The 13,136-nt window shown below is 39.2% G+C and overlaps 1 protein-coding gene across 15 annotated transcripts in view; it reads left to right on the top strand.

Moving 5' to 3' along the window:
• The window catches only part of RYR2 (ryanodine receptor 2), a 543,353-nt gene that overhangs the window by 395,191 nt on the left and 135,026 nt on the right, over window positions 1-13,136 (top strand). For all 15 annotated transcript variants that reach the window (XR_010381799.1, XM_064487828.1, XM_064487826.1 and 12 more), the window contains 5 exons: window positions 1,353-1,493; window positions 2,990-3,153; window positions 5,397-5,475; window positions 7,299-7,388; window positions 8,237-8,374. Coding sequence is in view for 14 of the 15 variants with exons in the window: in XM_064487828.1 (XP_064343898.1) it covers window positions 1,353-1,493; window positions 2,990-3,153; window positions 5,397-5,475; window positions 7,299-7,388; window positions 8,237-8,374 (612 nt within the window). In the remaining variant the exon portion in view is untranslated. The remainder of the gene's footprint in view (window positions 1-1,352; window positions 1,494-2,989; window positions 3,154-5,396; window positions 5,476-7,298; window positions 7,389-8,236; window positions 8,375-13,136) is intronic.

Genomic DNA, 13,136 nt, shown 5'->3' with positions numbered 1-13,136 from the left:
GGTTGCGGATTTTTAAAGGCGGCCGCCCAGCTCTGCCGACTGTTGAGCTTCATTTTTCCCTCTTGGCCACCCAGGAGTAATGCTGCAAAAGGAGGCCTGAGGTAAAAGTGAGCTGCTATTAAACTAAGCACACCTGGATATTTAACAAAAACAGTCTTTCTCTATAAAAATTGATTTTGCTTTAATAAATTTAGAGAAATTAATGAATTACACAAAGTATATTATACCCTTGCTGAATATCCCATTTTTACAGTTTTTATCACCTAGGATAGTGCTTGTCATGCAAAATTTTCTTGATACAAATAAACTGGACCCTGTAAAAAGATACAGTAGCATTTTATGTGATAAAGGTCTTTTTTGCATTATAGATATTTCCATGTTACTCCAAGCAAATTAGTTCCCTGTATTTCATCATTTGAGATTCCTAAATTTTGTGTGTATGTGTGTTTTGTAACTGAGAGGGAAACCAAACAAGAAGAAATATTTCTACAGTAAGAGATTAGTTAGCTTTAATAAGAGTAATCCTTATTAATTTATTTTCCTTCTTAGATATAGGAAAGAGAGTTCAAAAATTTATAGTTGATTCAAAGATCACTGTATTAATTTGGCAAATAGTTGTGAATATTTCTTGGTTTATAAATCATGAATAAATTATCCAAAGAGCTACCAAGAGATTGAAACATTCTATTGTTGCCTTTGAATTTCCAATTTAGTCCTACAAAATATTTATAAATAAAAGCTTAAACAACATAGACATTCAGTAAGATAATAAATTACATCCAGAACCACCCAAGATATGTAGATTAAGAAATTTTTGGAGTAGAGCAGTTTGGGAAGTTTACTTAGAAATGTCAGTTCTGAAGCAAATAATAAAGTGTGGAGATTAAGGACAGGCAGAGAAGAAGCAAAAATATTCAGCACTGTTGTTCCCTGAGAATGCACATCTATGCTAGAGATACTTACATGTGCCTTTGGGTCACCCTGACTTCAATCCCTTCGTTACCTGCATGGATTCCAGGGGATAACAGTTCATAGACTTCTGAGCATATGATAGCAACTGAAGTAGAACCCAGGAATACACAGATAACTAAACAACCTCATAAAGAATGCTGTTCAAGATAGAGTTATTTGTGAAATTGAATGCGTGGTCTTCATACTGTGATCAGAGTTAAATTTTAAAGAGACATCATATGCAAGGGAATACTATTCCAACCCAGAGAGTTCCTGTGGGCTCGAATGGCTTCGTTTCAGTTGGCCTTATTGCAGGACCTTAGAATGTCGTTTGGGAGGAAATGAGAAAAATCTAAGAGGTGTCCTTAGCTCAGTGCTTTTATAATTGTTTTCCCACCCAGCTGCTGACAAATCATTATGAAAGATGCTGGAAATATTACTGCCTGCCTGGAGGGTGGGGAAACTTTGGAGCTGCCTCAGAAGAAGAACTTCATTTATCAAGAAAGTTGTTCTGGGGCATTTTTGATGCACTGTCTCAAAAGGTAATTTAATATTTTGTGGGTTTATTTGTGTAATAAAATAATGTAAAAGTCGTAGGCTCTTCATAAGAGAGTATTCCTAGTGGAATGGTGGGATGCTATCTTTGCTTTTCAAGATTGACATAGTTTTAATTTTCCTCTTAATTTATAACACATGTTGAAAATGCAATTTATATTGACTTTGCATAACATTATGGTAACATGTCCCTTGTGATTGTAATACTTTCTGGTTTTAAGATGGCTAAGCATTTTGGAAAATGAGGTACATGGGTTGATAAATTTCTGGTGCACTTGGATTTACTTGGACTCAAACCCTCCCTAGTTAGTCGCCTCTCCAATCTCATAAAGCCTGAAGAAATCCTATCAAACGTAAAAATATGAAATACTGAGTCTCATAAAAGTACCATATTCCAGTGGCCTTACTGACTTCGTGCTTCGCTGCTGTGGAGATTGAAGTGCCTGCACTCAGTGATGCTCAATGCACGTGGCGTTCCCTTTCAGTTGCCATGTGTATGAATGAACAGTTCATACACTTTCAGACGATGGGAGCGTAGTATTTCAGAGAGAAGCAGGACAGCGTGCTTTGTATGCTTACACTTAAGTTAGTAACCAAAATCAATTTGAATTTGCAAGCAGGCATTGTCAGATGACTGAAATAGTGTAACCAGAAGTCCGTTACATGATGAGGGAGTTTTATCTGTGATTACATTTGGTAGATACTTTTTGCTGCTTTTTCTTGCTGAATTGCCTTTGGTAAACCAAGAGCCCTTTTAAAATAACATGTAGAAGGTAATTTTAGATGAATTAGCAACTTTAATTGAAAACTGATCCTTTGAAGTGAGATAACTTAAATAATTACTATTTTTGATTTTTTAAAAATCTACAAATACAAATTTAACTAATTATGTAACTAATATACAAATACTTTGCGAAAGTTTTGATTATGCATGTTTCCTATAGAATTTCTTTCTCAGTTCAGAGTTTTATTTTTCATACCTTTGTAATACAGTACAGATTGTTAAAATTTCTTACTCTCTGGGATGTTACGCTACAGATTGTTAAAATTTCTTACTCTCTGGGATGTTACGCTTTAGGTATTTTTCATGTATAGGCTTTATAACATGGTGCAGCAATGATCTGTAGCTACCTGGAAGGATCATATCGTTGAAATTATGTTTATGTTGTAAGGACATGTTATACACTTAACAATAGTCAAGGTCACTTCATTTCGAATATTGGAGAATAAACTTTTAGAGAAGCAAAGATTTGATTCTTCTTACGGTACAATGGCAATAAAAAGCTTCCATTTCTCCTATGTTTGATGGGATTTCAGGCTGTATTTTCCATTTTCCAGAAAAAGATACTGTTGGGGAGTTGAGTTAGCCCAGGATAATTCATATTTTCTCCTACAACATCATATCAGCTGCAGGGATCAGGCTGACAACTTTTGCTACGTAGTCATGGAGTATTTATTTTTTCGGTCCTCCGTTTCTTCCCAGAAATATGAACAAGAACTTTTCAAACTGGCACTGCCTTGCCTGAGCGCAGTTGCAGGAGCTTTGCCCCCAGACTACATGGAGTCAAATTATGTCAGTATGATGGAAAAACAGTCATCAATGGATTCTGAAGGGAACTTTAACCCACAACCTGTTGATACCTCAAAGTATGGACTCTTTCTATTGCAGCAGATTTTTATTGTAAATGATGTGTGAAGTCTGAAATTGAATAAGGTACTAAAGTGAACTTTCTCTAATCCATGCCCCCTTTGAATTGGTATCCTTTTAATAGGGGTCCCTGGACTTGATGCAATGATGGTAGCAATAATAATGGTTATACAAATATCAGAGGTAGATAAGATGTATCGTCTAAGGGATCCCCCTCTTAACGCAATCAGGATTCTCTGTGTGTAACCACGTGGTAAGCTCTGTAATAATGAGAGTCAAGGAAGTATATCAGTTACATTTTTAGTTGAAATTTTGCCCTAAATGTTTATTAATCATTGCAGCCAACCCGTGTAGAGTCTGTGGCTCGGGGTGCTCCCAGCATGCAGCGCAAAGCTGTTTCCGTGAGCCGCAGGACATCACTTCACCGTCACTACATCGAGGCCTTAGCAAGGCCTAGGGTTAGCAGCCAACGTTCAGCATCGTCAAGCGCAGCATGAGAGTGCAGGGAACGTGAAGTGAGAACATTTGCGGACAGTTCAGCATGCGGTCAGAAGGCAGTGTGACAGCCTCAACCACAGATCACACGTTGCTTAACGTCAGGAAGCTTCTTCCACGTACCTACTTGCACAAGTTGTTCTACAGATAGGGCGTCTGGGCACGGCAGGGTTTGGAGTCTCAGCACTTCCGTTGTTGTTGTTACCGTCTACAAGTAGGACCCTGGTCTCCCACTTGCAGAGAAGCGGCTGTTCACGCCACCTTGTCTTGCCCGTTCCTTGGTGACTCCGTGAGATCAGGATTAGCCTGGTAGTCACTTGATAGTGAACCGTCCTGGGAGTCTGAATGTGCTGGGGAGTTCAGCTTCCAGGCCTCTGGGTGGCCCCCCAGCTGGTTTAGCTTTCTACCAGATCAAAATTCAACCCAAGTGGTATGCCATTAGTTTGATAATGCCATAAATTTGCATGTTTGGTATTTGATGACAGTCCTGTGAGAGAGACTCCACCCACCCAGGGTTTGGCTTATGTGATTGATCCTTTGTGTCTCTTCTAAAGTAAGTAAACCAGAATATCACATGTGCACATTGCTACATGGGTAAGTTTGTGGTTTGCTCACATACCATGTCATCCAGGATTTTAAAATAACATCAGAACAATGTCATGACTTCGGTGTTGATTAATAACATCCTATTAGTTAATAAACGTTGGGCATGTACACTAATTTACCTAAGCGTGCCCCTTTGGGGGCCTCTTAACAGGTTAGGTTTGCATAGTAATGTCAGTAATTTCTACATTTCTGTGATTTTTACATACTGTGTTTTAAGTATGTGTATGTCCTGTCGTTCAGTTACTAACTGATAACATTGGTGGAAAAGAATAGTAAACCATCTCATTATTCTAGGTTTCCCTTGCCATTCTATTCTCAAAGTTAATTGCATTCACATATTTTCATTCGTGAATGGAATTACATGCATATTTAATTTTCCATTCATAGACCTATGTGATATTCCCAAGTCTTAGATTTACCATCAGATTTACCATCAGACCTGGTCACCAGTTGCATGGACTCAGCATTTGTTCAAGGGATTAAGTATTCATTTAAACAGGAAAGAAATCAAGAAGAAGTGTTACAAAATCATAAAGCATGAATCGGTTAATTACTTTTTTCCCTCTAGTGCACACTAGTAACATTTAGAATTTATGTATCGACCATTAACATTTAAAATCATTAACACACCACTAGTTGTATGAAATTAATGTAAAATTTACAAAATGTAACTGGTGAGATTTCAGCAGTCTTTTACCCATTTATAGTTGTAGCAGAAGAGACTTAAGTCAAAAAGGAAAAATAACTTCACAAGAATAACGAATGTGGGAAAGAAGTATGTCTAAGCTTGTTGAATCTAACTTTATCTTCATTCAGATTTTTTAAAACTTTTGGTATAATGTATTGTCCTCGTCTTTGAATACATTTTAATTATTTTTACTTATTCTTTGTGTAATTGTTCTTGTATATAACTTACATGAAGACATCAAGGATGAATCAATATAAGATGGGCAGATAGAACATTATCTGCTTGATTTTTCTTATATTGTTCCTACAATATGGAAAAGTTAGACCTTGTTAAAACAGTTTAAGTCATGCATTGAATGGGATTTAAGCAATCATAAGCTGTGAGTAAATTATTAATATGATTCCTTGTAAGTCCTGTGAAAATCAAGCCTTTCTTTGTTTGTTTTTCTCATAGTATCACAATTCCTGAGAAGTTGGAGTACTTCATTAGCAAATATGCAGAGCATTCCCATGACAAATGGTCGATGGACAAGGTAAAAGTCAGAATGTCCCTTTTATTCATTAGTGAACGTACCTAATGACTGGCCATGGCTCAGACATTTCTGACCATGACAGTTTTCCACTGAAAAGTGAGAGCTTCAGATTTGGAAAGAATGTTTAATTATGATATGTTAAAATAATATTTAGCCTAATATAATATTTAGTTCTGCCACTGATACACATATTACACATACACAGATAAGAATATTTGAGTTCATAAAAAAGCACAGTGCTAAAAGTTCAAAAAATATATTAGTTAAATCATGTATGTTTCTAAACATACATCTTTTTGTGGGAGTAAAAAGTAATAATCATCAAGGGCTTCAGTAAGAAACGGAGAGTCTGGGTCCAGAAATCTTTTAAGGGAACTTTAGCTTTATGTGTAATTTTATATTAGATAAAGTCTTGAAAATCACTTATCAGGGTTTAGTGATTATTTGCACCTTCTGCTCTTCTGACTTACTTCTTACTACTAAGTAGGTCTGTGGTTCACTTACCTGGGAAGATGGCAGGTTTTATTTGTTTTGTCAAGAAAAGAAAACCATTTTATATATAGTAGTTTGTATCTGTTAATTCCAAACTTGTAATTTATCCCTCTTCGCCTTTCTCCTTTTGTAAGTGTAAGTTCGTTTTCTAAACTACTGTGTATAAAATAGATAAACAACGAGGTCCTACTATGCAGCACAGGGAACTGTATTCAGTATCTTGTAATAACCTACAATGGAAAAGAACCTGAAAAAGAATATATGCGTATAACTGTATCACTAGGAACTAACAACACAACGTGGTAAATCAACTAGACTCCGATGTAAAAAAAAAGGAAACCAACCCGAATGAGAGAACTGAAGCAGACGCGATCTGTGACACAAGTCCTGCCTGCATATCAAGACGCTTTTCTGGAGGAGATGTCATACCAGAGCAGTTACATTTAAGTTGAACCTCGTTAAACTTGAGAGAGGATGGTGAAAATAGACTTGTCAGAGGGATTAAGCTGAGACGATGCAGGAATCTAAAATAAGCATGTACTGATTTGGCGAAGTGAGAATCAAACAGCAGAGGGTCCAAAAGCTGCCTGTGTTACGTAGCGACCCAGCGTCACCCTGTCAAGCTTCACGTTCTTGCCCTGGCCAGCCAGCCCTCACTCCCTCTCAGAAACCCCCTTTTTGTTTTGTTGAGCCTGTGTCTCTTTGTTCAGTAATTTAGTGGATTTACTAGGTTAGTCAGTAGGAGTTAAGTGCCTGTTTTATAAAAAGATTCCAGTAGGTACTGAGCTGGCGGGGGTGATGAGGGAGAGGAAATTTACAGGAAGACCGTCCTGAGCTCTTCCAGTCTCGTTACCGCATAGACAGACGTGAAACAAGACAGGGAAACGGTGATATGTGCAAAATTACATGGGCAGTAATGGAGACGAATGTACTGAAGGTGACTGAATGTAGGATTGGCAAAACAGGTAGCATTATTCAGGGAGGCTTCCAAATAAAGCAGCTGCCCCGAATCTTCTGTTTCAAATGAGCTCTCACATCCGCGTGTCACAGGACGCTGCAGCCTGAGCTTCCTCTGGGTCTGTGACCTGGTCTCAGACCTGACTAAGGAGGACTGGGCACTTTCGTCTCTGGAGGAAAGAGTTGCTCCAGGTGGTTGCTCGATATCATATTGACTAGGGAGGAAGTCTGTACACTGACTTATGCTGGATAAAATCCCAAGCAATCCTTGTCTTGGTTCATTTTAGATTTATTTTATCAAGTACACACTTAAACACATGCACACCTACACCCTCTAAAATTAATGCCTATAAAATGATTTTGAATTTTTTTAGTTGGCAAATGGATGGATTTATGGAGAAATATATTCAGACTCATCTAAAGTTCAGCCATTAATGAAGCCATATAAGCTGTTATCTGAAAAGGTGAGGTGTTTATTTTGTTTTATTATATTTTGGGCTATACAGTTTTAATTTGAGGGGGAGAGTCTTTTCTTTGCTATGGAAATTTCTTACTAAAATGTCTTCCTTACTTTGAATATACTGTTTTTACCTTTTCTCAAAGGTCCCAGTTTTTATTTTTTATCCTTTGTCTTTTTCTCTGCAGTCCCCTTTTTTGTCAGTATTTAATTGGTTATTTTCTTCCCTATTTAATATTTTTCTGTTTCTTTTAGATTTTTATTCCTCTCCTATATTTTTAAGAACTTTAGAAAATTTTCTTAAGAGTTTTTTGATGAGGAATAATGAGGTAATCTATTTTGATACACTTATTACTTGTTTTTCATGTATCTTACTTCTTTGGAGAGAAATCAAGATCTCAGTAAATCTAGTGAAAAGAATTTTCTAGCTTGGTGCTTAGGAAGGAAGTTACTTCTCTGTTTATTCAGATGGTAGAGAAGCCTTCAAGCACGTGCCATACAATCTGGCACTTTTTCCTAATTGTGTTTCTCCTTTCTAGTTTCTGTCTGAAGAACCAGGAGCTGGGAAACTAAAGGGAATTAACCTCATGCTTAATAAGCTAGGATCCCTCTTAGAAGCCAGACTCCATCTCAGCTCACACTCTGCTCTTCAGAATTTTTACGTTCCTTTTTTATTTTTAAATGATGACAATCAAAAAATTTTAAGTGAAGGCGGAGTATTTCAGAACAAAGCATTAAATACTTCTTTTATTTAGGTTCATAATGCCCCACCCTTTTCTTTCTCTTTTTTTTTCTTCTTTTGCTTTTTCTTTCTTTTTCTGTTCTTTTCTTTTTTGTTTTTGTTTTTGTTTCTAGGAAAAAGAAATTTATCGCTGGCCAATCAAAGAATCTTTAAAAACTATGCTGGCTTGGGGGTGGAGGATTGAAAGGACACGGGAGGGAGACAGCATGGCCCTTTACAACCGGACTCGTCGCATTTCTCAGACAAGCCAGGTGAGGGTCACGGTGTTGGCTGCATTGTTCATGTTCTTTTAAAGTAATTCCAATAGTTCATTTGATTACTATGTTTTCCAAAACAGCTCATTTGAAAATTCTGAGGATAAACATAAAATTTAGAAGAGGGGAAAATTCTGTTCCTTTGTCTTTACTTTTACGTGCATTTAAGTCTTGGTTAACGCACTGGAATTTTGTATATCATGTCGTGCGTCTGACAGTGTATAAAGAAGTCCCCAGTGACGGAGTCTTGAAGTTGCACTCATGAAGGGTGTAGCATGTGTTCCTCACCTCCAATTAGGTCGTCTGGAGAGCTGGTCTCCTTTCCTAAGCTTGGTTCTTGGGATCTGGATCTGAAACCTTCATGGATGTTCCATTTGAGTGAGCCCGGGCACCTGCCCACCGACGCAGAGAGGATGTACAGCCGGCCAGGCAGAGCCGCCGTCATAGGGCACATCCCTGGTCACTTCAGGGAGGTCCTGCCAGCCAGGTCCCAGCTCGGCCTGGCTGTGGGGCTCAGTGCTCTGATGGGAGAGAGAGGACAGCCTTGACCCAGAGGACCTAGGGGTCAAGGTGGGGACCAGATACCAGCTGGCCCTATCATTTCCCCTGGGAGCTAAACTTGCCATTGTCCCTTTTCAGACTGCTTGGGTCACTGTGTTTGGTTTAACCAAAGGAGTAGATTGATTATTGCCATTTTACAGATAACATTTTTGAAAAAAGAAAATGAAGGGACTGAAAGTCTGTGCTCCACCTGCTTTGTATTTGGTATATACTGTTAAATAGATTAAGTGTGGTACATAAGCTAAATATGATTTGCAGATATTTTACGTTAAATTCTCTCAAGTATCATGAAGGTGGAAGCTATAAAAGCACATTTTACCTTTTTATCATGTGTGCACACATTTCTCACTAAATTATACTCTGCTTTAATCTGTTTGAGCAAAGATTGAGCACAAACTGAGTTCCAGGCAGTAGGAATACAAAGATAACAAGAGCCAGTCCTAACCACTCACAGTTTGGTCTTAAGAGACAGACCTCCTACAGCAGTACAGTTTAGGCTGGTGGTCTGCACAAGATACGCGGAGTGCAGAGAATGTTACGATCTCTCTTTTTTTTCCTATAGGTTATATAGGAAATAAGGAAATTATCAGATATGGAAGTAACTTGAAGCTTTGCTAGGAAACATAAGGTCGATTTTCCCACTCCCCTTAATAGCAAAAACTATGTGCTCTAATTTAAAGTTGTGTATATTGAATGAGAGCTTACCCAATGAAACAATAATGGTGCCAGTCCTCTCAGCCAGCACTGAAGACTAGAAATAGTAGGAGGCAGACCAGAAAAGAGATTGTCTATTAGCCGGAAAAACCGGGCCTGTGTACCCCGGCAGGAGCACAGCCCGGGGTGTGGGGGTGTGGTGGGGCGGGGAAGGGCAGCAGCGGGGTGAGGGTGGGGGTGGGGGCTCCATCTTCCTGTTCCTGCCTCTCCACACCTCTTCCCTGGCCCTCCTGTCAGCGCGGGCGGGCAGGGCGGCCTGCTGAGCGTGCCTCCGCCTGTCCTAGCTCTAGACTTCTTCTAGAATGCCAGGGAGGTGAGAGAGCCAAGGGCCAAACCACCGTTCTAGCCATGCTCACCTGGAGAGGAAATAACTGGTAGAGTTCACGCTTTTGCAGGTAACCCATATGGAAACTTCACGAGCTCCACAGTGGTGTGGGGTCACGTCAGATAGAGAATTTCATTACAGATTTAATAAAGTGATTCTAAAACATCGAAAATTCTTACAGACTCTGTAAATTGTAATGCATAAGCCATAACCAATCCATCTTCAGAAAAGGATTACCTTTTCTTTAAAACCCCAGCAAAATCATAATTATGTTTTGCTGAATTTCAATTGACCTTTCTCAAGATTGCTTAAAAAAACTGTGTATTTCCTCTCTTCCTTACTCCCCCTTAGCTCCTAAGGTAGCTTTCAGTGCCCATTAAACCCTCAGTGAGCACTATTAACCGATACCTGTGTAACCATCTCTTAAGTCTTACTGATCTGTAGAGATAAGTGTGATGTACGACACACACTGTTAAGGCCCCTCCATCACTTCACAATGCGAGGAGGTGCTTATGCCCAAGGCACCGAGGCAGAGTGTACAGATTCAGAGGGACGGCTCTGGAGGGGGACCGCTGGACTTCAGTCCTGGGACCACTGCTTCCTAGAAATGTACTTCATCTGTTTGCCTCAGTGACGGCAACTCTTATTATTATCACCATTATTTAAACATTTTTAATGCCAGAGAGCATTTCTTCAAAGGTAGATAAAGCCTTTATTTAGTTTGTAGTACATTGACCTTTTAGTAGTGAAAAAAATAGGAATATTGGTATCAGTGTCAGAAATGCAGAGTAACAAACGCCACAAATACACTTACAATCCTTGTTATTTTCACTCCACTGTTCTTTAAACATAAACCAACATTATCTGAAATGTTAAAATCATTTCTTAATTGCTAACCTTAATTATATTGTTTGATAATAATTTCGCCAGACTTCTCAGTGTCTTTTCCACTCTGCATTACTGATTGCCCAAGTGATTACAAAGATGCTTTCCATGGTGTAACAGGTACACTCCTTTACTTGGGTAAATGGGGGAGCACTTTTTGCGGCATCCCTGTGTAGCGGGGACCGTCAGTGGAGGTGCTGAGATGGCGTGTGGATGTGGCTCTGGAGCTAGATCTACTCCGCTTCCTCCCTCTGCGCTCAGCCCGCCCTCAGTCAGGTGTAAGTGCCACTGCACAACCCAGCGAGGCCGGGCACGGCCTGTCTGGGTCAGACCCTGGCCTCACCACGGAGTCACCAGCTTCTTTGTGAGCTTGGGCAAGCTGCTCAACCTCTCTGTGCTGCAGTTTTCGCTTTTTTAAAATGAAGCAGACAAGAGCATCTAATTTAAAAGATGGCTGTGAGGATTAAATGTTGTAATGCTTATAAATCACTTAAAAGAATGACGATGTTAGACCTAATTATGATCATTGTTATCTTTTGTGGCTCAGTAGCATTATGAATGTCTTTTGTTTGCCGTGAACAGCACATGAATCATGATTCCAGGGAATTTACCACTCGATTAGGCCCTTGTAATCTGCGTGTGAAGATAGCATGTGGGCATGGGTGAAGCCAGTGACGGCCTGGTAGGGTGTAGACTAGAGAGCACAGATACCGGTGGGGTCAGCAGTGACAAGATGCTCGTTAGAGAGGGGCTGAGTGGCTGTGTTTCGACTTCTTGGTGGTCATCTCTCAAGTTAGCCTAAAAGGAGAACGTTTCTCACAACTTCAAGCATATTCCACAGGTTCTGAATAATTCCTTACTTACTCCCCAATTTTAATTTATTTTCTTATATCTGGCTTTTATTACATACGTATGGTATAAACTATTTAACAGATTTTAAAATTAGCCTATAACCTGAGAAGGAAAGGAAGATGGGAGTGAAACTCTGGAACGTGTTTTCCATCTTGAACTGAAAGGCAGGCCAGGACAGAGGCATGACTCATTTCTTCTTTAAGCAGACGTTTACTGAGCACCTGCTGTGTTCTGTGCACTCTGTCAGCTTTTCAGATGGGTCAGTGAACAGAATAGACCAAAACCTCTGCTCTCATGGAGCTGACATGCCAATGGGGAAAGTAAGTGATAGAAGTAAATGACATACTAGGTCAAAATAATATTAAATGTTATGGAAAGAGAAGACGGCGTGGAAAAGCAGGTTGTGCGTGCATGGGCGGGGGAATTGGACGGTATTTGGGGGTGAGCTGCAGTTTTATACAGGGTTATCAGTAGATTTCATTGAGCTGATAAATTGAACAGACTTGAAAGTGGTGAGGGAGTTACACGTATTTGGGGGAAGAATGTTCCAAGTCATGCACATGAATGCTCTGAGTTGGAAGTGTGGCCTGGGACATGAGGGTCAAGGAAGCCAGGGAGGTTGGAGCTGAGTGAGTGACAAGGAGACGGGGAGATGGGAGGAGGGGGTCTCAGGAGCCAATCAGGTAGCACTCGGGGGACATTTTAAGACATTTGATAAGTGCTTTGGAGTCAGAAGGAATTACTTTAAAACCTTGCTTCTACTGTTGACTACACGATATGACTGTTAGAGGTATTTAATTCTGAACCTTTTTTTTCTCAGTTTAAAATGGCAAAAAGGAATATCTACTTTTCAGAGTTGTAAAGATTAAATGAGATAATCTATGTCCCTTGAAAATAACCATTCACATGGTGGTTGATGTTTGTTATGTTATTATTGCCAGTAAGGTGAGAGTTAATTAAATTCAGAGATGGTATGTATTCCAGGTTAACTTGAAATTCTACAAGACTGGCCAGTCTTCTGGTTTCTGTGTATGTAAAGGAAAGAAATGGGTCATGCAAAACACGAAAATAATCTATCTCTGAATAAACAAATATTTACTTGTGTTCTTTAAACCAGCTTCAATAACTTACTCTAAAGCTAAAAGGACATAAATTTCTGTCATATAAGGAACAAGGTCAAAGAAGGTATTAAATACTGAAAATTTTATTTTAAGGACAAATAAAGGTATCGCTGTCAGCTCTGTTCTATTCATTCATTCAACAAAATTTGCATGGAGTCTAATACTTTTTAAATTAGTTTTAAGGCATGTTTGCCGTATTTCATTATCGATGAGATTGGGAATCAGTTTGTAATCCTAAAGTTGATGAGAGATGGCTGGGGCCTGACTCTGAGAATACTGAGATGAATAGGCCTGCAGATTT

The sequence above is a fragment of the Camelus dromedarius genome, chromosome 8 (genome assembly GCF_036321535.1).
Source record: "Camelus dromedarius isolate mCamDro1 chromosome 8, mCamDro1.pat, whole genome shotgun sequence".
Classification (NCBI taxonomy): domain Eukaryota; kingdom Metazoa; phylum Chordata; class Mammalia; order Artiodactyla; family Camelidae; genus Camelus; species Camelus dromedarius.
The sequence above is the reverse complement of the archived record's forward strand: the minus strand, read 5'-3'. Positions and strand labels throughout refer to the sequence as shown.